The sequence below is a fragment of the Limulus polyphemus genome, unplaced genomic scaffold (assembly GCF_000517525.1).
Source record: "Limulus polyphemus unplaced genomic scaffold, Limulus_polyphemus-2.1.2 Scaffold2248, whole genome shotgun sequence".
In the NCBI taxonomy this organism is placed as follows: domain Eukaryota; kingdom Metazoa; phylum Arthropoda; class Merostomata; order Xiphosura; family Limulidae; genus Limulus; species Limulus polyphemus.
The window spans coordinates 179304-190838 of NW_013667858.1; the positions used below are offsets into that span (position 1 = coordinate 179304).

General features: G+C 34.9%; 1 protein-coding gene across 1 annotated transcript in view; it reads left to right on the top strand.

The window, feature by feature from the left end:
• The first annotated feature begins 16 nt into the window (after window positions 1-16).
• Window positions 17-11535, top strand: part of LOC106466399 (4-coumarate--CoA ligase 1-like) — a 19925-nt gene continuing 8406 nt past the window's right edge. The window contains exons 1-7 of the mRNA XM_022394394.1: window positions 17-220; window positions 3912-4018; window positions 5781-5986; window positions 6404-6578; window positions 7348-7519; window positions 7755-7855; window positions 9597-9741. Of these exons, the coding sequence (XP_022250102.1) occupies window positions 106-220; window positions 3912-4018; window positions 5781-5986; window positions 6404-6578; window positions 7348-7519; window positions 7755-7855; window positions 9597-9741 (1021 nt within the window). The 5' untranslated portion in view covers window positions 17-105. The remainder of the gene's footprint in view (window positions 221-3911; window positions 4019-5780; window positions 5987-6403; window positions 6579-7347; window positions 7520-7754; window positions 7856-9596; window positions 9742-11535) is intronic.

Here is an 11535-nt window from a genome sequence, read left to right on the forward strand (position 1 = left end):
TCTTTTATTAAGGTTGACGCATCAGATGGACGATTTTACACCTTTCGTCAAATTGCCGACTTAAGTCGTCGAGTAGCCAGCGCCCTCATACGGCGAGGTTTACAGATGGGGGAGTGTTTTTGTGTATACATTCCTAATTCCATCGACTATGTTGTGGCTTTTCTAGGAATAGTAAGTGCTGGCGGTATTGTCACGACTGCCAATCCTAGCTACACCGCTGGTAAGTCTCTTGAAGTAGAAAAACTTTTAAGCAGTTGGTTAGTGATAACTCATTAAATGATGTCAGAATCACTGTTTATATAATAATTCGAGGAAAAAAAAGGAAACCAGATTTCATTAATTAACCACGAAGCTGACTACGTCTAAATTGGACTTATTTTGATGTGAAAAGGTACACAGATTTGAGTTTAAACAGAAAAATGCGATACCACTACAGTTCAGTGACATCTGATGGAAAACAGTAAATTTGTAACGGCTTTTTCTCTAATTATTTATCAGTTAACGCAGATTGTCTACCATTTAACACATTTCTTATCATATTCTAATTATCTGAAGGGTATACAGCGAATTATGTTTGGTTATAACCACATACAAAGGATCATGTCTGGTTATCCATCTATCTATAAGCACATTCAAAGGATCATTTTTAGTTGTCCATCTATCTTTAAGGACGTACAAAGGATTATGTCTGGTTGTCTATCTATCTATTAGCACATTTAAAGGATCATTTTTAGTTGTCCTTCTATCTTTAAGGACGTACATAGGATTATGTCTGGTTGTCCATCTATCTATTAGCACATTTAAAGGATCATTTTTAGTTGTTCATCTATCTTTAAGGACGTACAAAGGATTATGTCTGGTTGTCCATCTATCTATTAGCACATTTAAAGGATCATTTTTAGTTGTTCATCTATCTTTAAGGACGTACAAAGGATTATGTCTGGTTGTCCATCTATCTATTAGTACATTTAAAGGATCATTTTTAGTTGTCCTTCTATCTTTAAGGACGTACAAAGGATTATGTCTGGTTGTCCATCTAGCTATTAGCACATTCAGAGGTTCATGTTTGGTTGTCCATCTATCTATAAGCACATTCAAAGGATCGTGTTTAGCGATCCATTTATCTATAAGTATATACAAAGATCATGTCTGGTTATCCATCTATCTGGAAGTGCATAGAAAAATCATGTTTGGTTATCCATCTATCTATAAGCAGATGCAAATAATCATGTTTGGTTATCCATTTATCCAGAAGTACGTAAAAAGGATCATGTCTAGTTATTTATTTATCTATAAGTACATAAAAAAATTATATATGCAATATATAACTTTAAACTGTTATGAATCATATTACTTTTCACAGTTCTTCCATTAACATTTTGTAAAAATAAGTTATTTGAGTGTTGTCTGTTTTATGAGAGCTAAATTCTTTACAGTATGTGTCTGTGACTTGTTGGCGATAAATTTCAACAACAAACAGACAGCACAAAATCCACTTGTTTTAAGATAATATATTCAATACAAGTCAAACGTGTGTACAAAAATTCGTTACAATTTTGGTTATCACAGTTGTATCCAGAGCTTTAAATAATAGTCTCTTTTTTTCCGTCAAAGTCCACACAGGCGGGTTCAATTACTCTAGAACACCCTTTGACATGACACGTTATTCTCTTCTATCTCTGTTATTACAATACAAGCTGCGAAACTCATTTTAGAAATCGACGTTACAGCTAAATTGACAACCATGCAGTCTACCTTCACTTTTACTTTCACTTTCACTAACTTAACTTACTTGCACTAACTTGGTCGCCTATATATATATATATATATATTGCCCGACTGAGGCCTAATACTTTGTACAAGTTACGAGACGTTGTGACGTAACGATGCTCACTTATAGCAACGAAAAAATTCAGAAAGTTCGAGTAACATGAAGTGAATTCACAATAATTGAAATACAAAACAAATGATTCATAAACAGCTACATAAGCAAACCTGCGATAAATTATCCCTTCTAAAATACAAAATATGACACTCGCGCTTTATAACTACAGTATTTAAATCACAGCTCTCGTATTAAGTTCGAGTAAAACAGTCGTGTATACCTAACAAGCGTAAATTAGTTGGTATCGTATGTAGAAAAAGTTGTTTTATTTAAAGGGACATTAAATGCCTGTTACAATTCAATATATCTAAAATGCTTCGTGTAGTTTCAGGTGTGTTATACGTCGTGAAATCAGGGTAAGGAATGGGAAACTTTAAGTTAATAATTTGTTTTTATCAAGTCTATACGAATTCCTCCACGGAACGATGCAATCTCTCCAAGGAGAAATTGTTTTCACAAGACCTTGTGAAAATGGTTAGTAAACAGTATTACACCTTATCTCTTTCCGTGAATACAGGTTTATTTCCTGTTATTGGGCGGGTTTAATGTGAAATGTGTAACTTTTTCTTTGTTAGAATGAAAAATAAATTTGAGTAACATTTACTACGTTGGTGTCGAGAACACGAAAACAGTTTAAGAGAAAGTTACGGAGAAATGTGTTCAGCGTGGTCAGACTATAAATCAGAAGATTTAAGGCTCACGATCCGTTGCCGGAATAATACTTTCCTCATTTTGAAGTTGTTGGCACGCTATAAAAGTGACTGTCAAATCCCACTATTGGATCAAACAAAAGTTAGCGGTGGATGGTGTTGAATAGCTGCGTTCTTTTAGTCTGTCAGTGCAAAGCAAGATCCCACTACGATGTATTGACTGGAGAGACTTAGGCATTTTGTATATGATGAAAAAAAACGAGCATGAGCTCAAGAACAATAGTATGTATTTTTTGCTCAACGTTTCGTTTCTACACCTTCCGGAGCTATCTACTACTTAAAACGGGAAACATACCATACACTGTACCATAGACCAGTGTTTTTTATTGTTGTTAAGCGCGGAGCTACACAATGGGCTATCTGCGTTCTGCCAACAACGGGTATGGATCTTTAGCATTGTAAGCCAGAATACTTGTTGCTGAGCCACTGGGGGGTATAGAGCAATGGCGAGTATAGAACAAGGTCACACGGATGGTTTTGTTTTAACAACACGATTGTAGGTGTGGAGTCAAAAATTATAGTGAAAATATTTTTATAGTGACGTAAAAGGAGTGTAAGTTCAACAAACATAAAAAATAGTTAAATGAAGAAGAAAATGACCGTTAACTAGAACTTGGGTTACAAGTGACTTGTGGCTTAAAATTCGAAATAAGTAAGTCTTCTTTATATTTAGGGTCAAGGAAATCATTATCTGTAGCAAATATTTCAACTTGTAAAGGGCAGTCAGTTTGGTTTGTTTTGAAGCTCGCGCAAAGCTACACGAGGGCTCTCTTCGCTAGCCGTCCCTAATTTAGCAGTGTAAGACTAGAGGGAAGGCAGCTAGTCATCACCACCCACCGCCAACCCTTGGGCCACTCTTTTACCAACGAATAGTGGGATTGACTGTCACATTATAACACCCTAGCGGCTGAAAAGACGAGCATGTTTGGTGGGACGGGTGTTCGAACCCGCGATCCTCAGATTGCGTGTCGAGCGCCCTAACCAACCAAGAGGCCATGCCAGGCCTCTTTCAAACTAGTAGTTATTTTAAATATTGTGTTTGTTCATTAAAAATATGTTCAGTTTTGTGTTGGTTCAGTAATGCCAGTCGTCTAGTCATGGTATGTAAGGATCTGCCATCTAACTATCCTATAGTAGTCTATATATTTATACATTTACGAATTCTGTTTATAGTTTATATAAAAAAATTATTTCGTTAACGAAAAGTGCATCTTGATTAATCTGAATATATACATCTGTACAAAATTATCACCAAACAAACTATTAGAAGTATTTAACATTTTACTTCTTTGTTTATTAACGTTTGATTATTACAGAAGAACTTCAACATCAACTCAACGACAGTAGCGCCGTCTATCTTCTGGCTGCGGAAAGCAACATTCAGAAAGCTATGAAAGTCAAACAAAGTGTTTTGAGCCTAAAAGTAAGCTTCAACAACGATGTATGCAAATCTGTATAAATCTAAATTGTCAAAAATGACTAAAAAAGGGATCAAAATAGATAGTAACGGAAAACAAAACGTTCTGACAGGTTGGAATTTTTAGGCGAAACTTTTAAGCACTTATAGTGATCCTTTAAAACGGTTGTTTGTACTTAAACACAAAGCTACACAACGGGCTATTTGTGCTCTGCCCACCACTTGTATCGAAACAATAGGATTTACTGCCAAATACAAATGCTCAACACTCAAGGATAAAACAACAGGATTTACTACCAAATACAAATACTCAACACTCAAGGATAAAACAACAGGATTTACTACCAAATACAAATACTCAACACTCAAGGATAAAACAACAGGATTTACTGCCAAATACAAATACTCAACACTCAATGATAAAACAACAGGATTTACTACCAAATACTCAACACTCAAGGATAAAATAACAGGATTTACTACCAAATACAAATACTCAACTCTCAAGGATAAAACAACAGGATTTACTACCAAATACTCAACACTCAAAGATAAAACAACAGGATTTACTGCCAAATACAAATACTCAACTCTCAAGGATAAAATAACAGGATTTACTACCAAATACAAATACTCAACTCTCAAGGATAAAACAACAGGATTTACTGCCAAATACAAATACTCAACACTCAAGGATAAAATAACAGGATTTACTACCAAATACAAATACTCAACTCTCCAGGATAAAACAACAGGATTTACTGCCAAATACAAATACTAAACACTTAAGGAAAACAACAGGATTTACTGCCAAATACAAATACTAAACACTCAAGGAAAAACAACAGGATTTACCATCAAATAGAAAAATGTAAACAATAGTTTTAAAGTTTGATAACTTATCTTTTTTTATTTTAATTTTAAATATTACTTACAGGTTACACAAATCTAATAATACAAATATTATTGACACGTTGTTTTATACGAACAATATATTTTCAGTTATGTTATTCACGCGGCAGATTTGTACAAATTATTAACATAAATCTATATTAAAACTCACACAAAGTAAGAAGATTAGAGACCTCAGTAGTATTGGACGAATAAATGTGAGTTTAACACTTGTTAATCGGTTGAAGTAATGGGTTCTTATACACGTCACAGGATTGGAGATCTTCAGTAAAATCTGACAAGAGGTCAAAGTGTACACTTAATTTATTTACATTCAACATCAAAATTTTTTTAGGTAACCCTAATAGGCTAATTGGTGAAAACAATGATATATTTTGTTATTGAATCCAATTTTTATAACATCATATTTTTAAATTTATTTCTAGTATTTACTCTGTGGTATCCTGGTGGCTCAGCTGTAAGTCAGTGAGCTTGTAGTGGTAAAAGTCGGATTTCGATGCCCGTAGTGGGGCACAGCACAAATAGCCCATTGTATAACTTTGTACTTTACAACAAACAGCCCTTCAGGTAAGAATGGCTCGGCCAAATAGGTGTCACACTGGACAGAATATTAAACAATGAGTAAAACAGAAACTTTACTTGTATGGTAGAACAAGAATAAAGTATTATTTTGTTATATGCAGGACGGGTACATAAAAACAAAAGAGCAACGCGTCGCTTTAACTGCTGAGAACAAGAAAATTCTGTATAAACTTGTGAGAATTAACCAACATACATGGATGCTTATATTTTTTACTCATGCTTATACCTTAACGTATTCTTATTATTTTTTCTGTGTATTTTTTATCATTTTCAGGAAATATTTGTTCTAGGGAACGACGAAGAGTGTTGTAGTAGGTTTTCTGATCTTCTTGAAGATGATGGGTCGTTTTTTCACAAGCCAGTTTCAGTTCAACCCCGAGAGATGCCGCTAGTGTTGCCCTATTCCAGTGGAACAACAGGATTACCAAAAGGAGTTATTCTTACTCATCATAACATCATCTCCATTATTCATCAAATGACGCAAGTAGTTGAATTGGGTTTTTAATCCATATACCGAATGGCGTGAAAAGTTCTCTCTCATTAATCTTTCACGGGATTTCCTTTCGAATCATGAAAATGCTCTAATGAATTAGAGAGAAATTTGGAACTTTAAGTGTCAAGTATTTCTTAGAACAGAATATCACCTAACATATTAAAAAAATACGGGTACTACAGGTTATTAAGAATACCAGTTTATGCAACTAACTCTTTAGTAAAAGTGGGACCTAGAAATCTTTGAGGGTTTATTTTTGATAAATTCTTATTCACCTGATGTATTCATATATATATATATATATATATATTAATAGATGGAAAACAGATAAAACAAGAATAGAGAAAGTTTCAACTATAGTTTGCTTATATGAGTAATTTTCTTTTCTTCTTTATTATCAACAGACATCCTGACATCTTTCCCCTCACAACAGAGGACGTCGTACTTGGTGTACTACCATTCTTTCATTGTTTTGGGCTGGTTTTAGTTTCCTTGTGTAGCGTCATCCGGGGATGTCCAGTAGTTGTCATGTCACGATTCAAACCGGAACTTTTCTTAACAGCTATCCAACAATACAAGGTTAGCCCAACAACTAAGTGCGAACAAGGAGAGTTTTGTTTGTTTATTTAATTTTCGCACAAAGCCACTCCAGGACTATTTACGTCAGCCGTCCTTAAATTTCAGGTACTTTACTGAGGAGAAGGCAGTACATCAACTCTTGGGCTCTCTTATCTACGTAAAATGGATTTACCGTTACATTATACTGCCCTCACGTCTGAAAGAGCGAACATGCTAGGAGACGGATTTCAATCCCGCGACTCTCCGCCGAGTGCGAGTAAAGCACCCTCATAACGAGGTCATGTCAAGCCCTAACAACGATAATAAATAACACCATCGCTTAGCGGGGAGCGTGCTTATAATACTATTGCTCACCACTCGGTTTTCGTTTTGTTTATTTTACTTTATTATATTTTAATCAAGTACAATTTCAAAACAGTCCCAAGGTTGCTCAGCGGTAACTTAAGGGCTAATAGCGCCAAAGTTCAGGGACCGATCCCTGTAGTGGGCACAGTGCAGATAGTCCATAATGTAGTTTTGCACAGTGGTAAGTTTACGAACTTACAATGCTAAAATCCAGGATTGGATTCCCCACGGTGGACACAGCAGATAGTCCAACGTACCTTTGCTTTAAAATAAACAAACTTAAGAACTAACTCGAAGAATATTTTAAAGTACATAATTATAGAAAACATAACTATTTAGGAAATATTAATTCGTTTTATAAATTGGCAGAAAAAATTTAAATCTTTCTTTTATTTGATAAACTATCTTCTAATTATCCATTCAGGTGACGGTTATTTTACTGGCTCCTCCTATAGCCCATTTCTTGGTGGAGAGCCCTCTGGTGGATAAATATGATCTTTCGAGTGTGACAACAATCCTCAGTGGAGCCGCAGCCTTACATCCACAAGTTGCTGTCAAGTTGCAGACAAAGTTTCCTTCTGCACGGATTGGTCAAGGTATAAACAATCCTAATATAGGCCTAAGATAAACCATCCTAATGCAGGCCTAAGTATTTATTATCTGTTCTTTTTCAATAACTTACCACCAGTTCTGCCTTATTGCTATTTATGAAGGCTGAAAGGAATGTTTATAAACTTGAAACCTTAATGTTAGAATTTTAGAACAATTTAACTAAACTTTTCTACATAGCCCACACGAATATCAAAACTATGAATTACTATTTGCTTCTAGGCTACGGAATGACCGAAGTTAGCCCAGTGGCCTGTGTGCCGTTGGTTGGTCAAACGCTATATGAATCAGTTGGGGTTCCAGTTCCTGCCACCAGAATGAAGGTAGACTATGTTTCTTACTTTTCTTTTGTTGTTTTGTTTTCCACGCATATACATTTATTTTATTAATTCAAATAATTAGTTTTCTTAAAATTCCATTTGGTTGGTGATTCCTGTTTTATTGTTAAATAAATTCAGGAATATATTGCATATTGTGTAGACACTCGATCTTCTGATCATAAGATATCGTACACTATAGCGAATAATTTCGAGAGGGTGTTGAGGAAAAGTTGTTTGTTTCTTTATAATCATGACGTTAACAGTTATCAATTTATTTTTATATATATTTTGAATTTATTTTCTGCTTCAAAACACGAATTTCAATGAAGAAACGTTAACGTAAAGACCTTAGCAATTTTTTAATTCGTTATTCTTGCTGCAATAGGCTAGTTTCACCGAATTCACGGCTCATTGGTGCTGCTTCAAAGAGCGAAGCAAATAAATAAATGGACAAATTGTGCAATAGACTAGTTTCACCGAATTCACGGCTCATTGGTGCTGCTTCAAAGAGTGAAGCAAATAAATAAATGGACAAATTGTGCAATAGACTAGTTTCACCGAATTCACGGCTCATTGGTGCTGCTTCAAAGAGTGAAGCAATAAATAAATGGACAAATTGTGCAATAGGTTAGTTTCACCGAAAACACGGCTCATTGGTGCTGCTTCAAAGAGCGAAGCAAATAAATAAATGGACAAATTGTGAGCCGTTTTGGCGAGGAAAGGAAATTCACAGATACGTAAATAACTAGCTAGTCTAATGATTAATAATGAATAGTTAACTGTGTTGGTATGTCACATGTTACCCAAACACCTAAAGTACAATGGTGAGTAAAGGACTATACACCATAACCAGACTGTGCACTAACAGATTCAAAATTTATATCAAATGGTCAAAGTACGTTAGTTGTGTCTTTCGGAATTTTTAATCCTGGCATAGCGGCTCATAGAACGACTCTGAGTTGTTTTTTGTTTTTTTCAAATTTTTTATTTCATAGCTCCGTCATCTCTTAAATGATTTGAGATCTAATTACAGTTTTCGACTAAGGAGGTCAAACCCTTTCGATTGATGTATTTGACCAGGCCCAAGGTCTCATAGATTAACTTATTCTAATCCTGCATACAAGAATTTCTATTTGAGGGTAGGCTAGTAAAGATCCTGACGAGTAATAAAATCGAATAGGGTATACGCATTCTCCACGCTTGGTATTGCTGGTGCACAAAAATTTAGCTAATAAAAAAAGGAAACAAAGATCTCATTGATTAACTTGCTCTATTTCCGCCTAAAAGAATTTCAAGTGCCGCGGCTATTGAGGATTTCCTCTTGTTCATATGCTACACGGAGGTAAAATGAAATAAATGAAAGTTGAACCTCTCTTTTTTTCCTATCTACCAGTGCATTTAAATTGTGTATACCTTTCAGCTTGTCCCAGTTTGCACACCTTTTCTCACATACACCAAACCTAGTGGTACATTACTAAGATAGAAAAAGAAAAAAAACATGTTTGCCTAATGAAGTCATATGAACCGGAAAAATGTTCACGTACTGATGAATTAATACAAAGGTAAAGTAGATTAACAAGTAACCTAATACTAAACTAGATTAAACTGTCTAGAAACGTATAAATCAACGCGTTATTAGTTTGTTAGAATATTCATATATATATATTTGTAATTAATTATAGTAGAAAACAACAACAACAATTAGAAGCATTTGATCTGATCATCGAGTTTTGTTTACGAACAGATAGTCTCTATAAGTGGTGGCGCCACCTTGGGACCAGGAGAAAAAGGTGAAATTCTGATTTCTGGTCCACAAGTAATGAAAGGTTATCTCAATAATCCAGAGGCTACCAGTTTAACCATAGATGAAGATGGTTGGTTGCACACAGGTAAGTGTGTGATTACCCCCCCCCCAAAAAAAAACAAAACAAAACAACAACCAACAAACAAACCATAACAACAACCAGACTATGTTTGTTTTCTCTTAGTCAAGTTCGTTCAAACATAAAATTAAGTGTTTACGTTTAAAATTATGTTTGTGAGAAAGCAATAACAAAACACCACTGGTTCATTAAAGTTATGCAAATGCTAGTGAACGTTTAAATCGTAAAATATCAGATTGCAACTTCAAGTGTACAAACCTTTATTTGGTGTCATCAGAATTTAGCTGTTGTAGAAAATACTTATTGGTTAGTTTTTAATCCGGCAGGGAGCGTAGAAAGGTTTGACCATATAAAAAAAAAACTGGATGAGAATGTATGATTCTTCTTCTTATCAAAATAACTGTCAATCTTATATTATGTAATTAGCTAAGGTGACCAGATGTCCAGGTATTGTCAGGACAGCCCCGTTTTTTGGTATTTCGTCTCAATGTCCCGAGAAACGTCCCGGTTTATGATAAAGACACCAAACTGTCAGTCATATCGAATTACGAATGTAATAGGCCTGCTTGACTTGTTCGTTGTTGTAACACGTACTTTTTTGCCATCGGGTTCGAATCCCCGTCCCACCAAACATGCTCGCCCTTTCAGCCGTGGAGGTATTATAGTGTTATATTCAATCCCACTATTCGTTGGTAAAAGAGTAGCACAAGAGTTGGCAGTTGGTGGTGATGACTAGCTGCCTTCCAACTAGTCTTTGACTGCTAAATTAGAGACGGCTAGCGTAGGTAACCCTCGTGTAGCTTTACGCGAAATTCAAACCAAAACAAACTTTCCTGCCGCATTGTACAGTATCAAAACCCATAAAACAAATTAGACTTTTTACGCTGCTAATTAACATTACAAAAACTTACATAACACCACTAATCCCATTATTAATTCAAAAATTAATGGGCACATTTCTCACTTAAACATTCACCATACAACACATAAACATCCAAGATGGTTTTGTTTCCAAGAGGCACGAGATCGAAGACTTAATAATAAATTCAAATCCAGATATACTAGTAGTAATCGAAACCATGCTATACAGACAAAATTCACTTAAATTTAAAAATTACATAACAATTAGAAAATATAGAATTTATAAAAGTGACCCCAAGAGGGGAATTATATAAATCCACACTCTCAATAACACAGTTAGAATTACAAAACAATAACGAAAATATTACAATAGACATAAGCGTAACAGATAATGAAACAATAACAATAGCCGGAAGTTATTGCTCCCCAACTAATATTCTGGATACTAAATTTTTAAATAAAATATTAGAACACAACCAGAAGTCAATATTGGTAGGTGATCTGAACAGCACATTTTGGCTGCCGTCAAACGACTGCAAACGGCATAAGATTGTTAAACATTCTGTATAATAAGGATTGTGTTCTCTTAAACGATAACACACCCACCCACCCACACCTACTGCTCACATAATACAAATGCTATTCTCGATCTCTGTATTAGTACAAGAGATCTAGCAAATAAAGTTGCAAACTTTCATGTAGAAAACGACGTAGACAGTGATCACCTACCAATAACACGTGTCTTCGATCTCGCCCCACATAATAATCAACCAATAGTAAAACCTAAATTTGACTATCAAAAAGCCAATTGGATAAACTATGCGAATGAATTAGACAAATTCTTACTAAATTTAATAATTCGAAATGTACAAAACCCATCAGATATTGATTAATACTGTCAAACAATCACTGAGTGCCTAATAACCCCCCCCCCCCCCC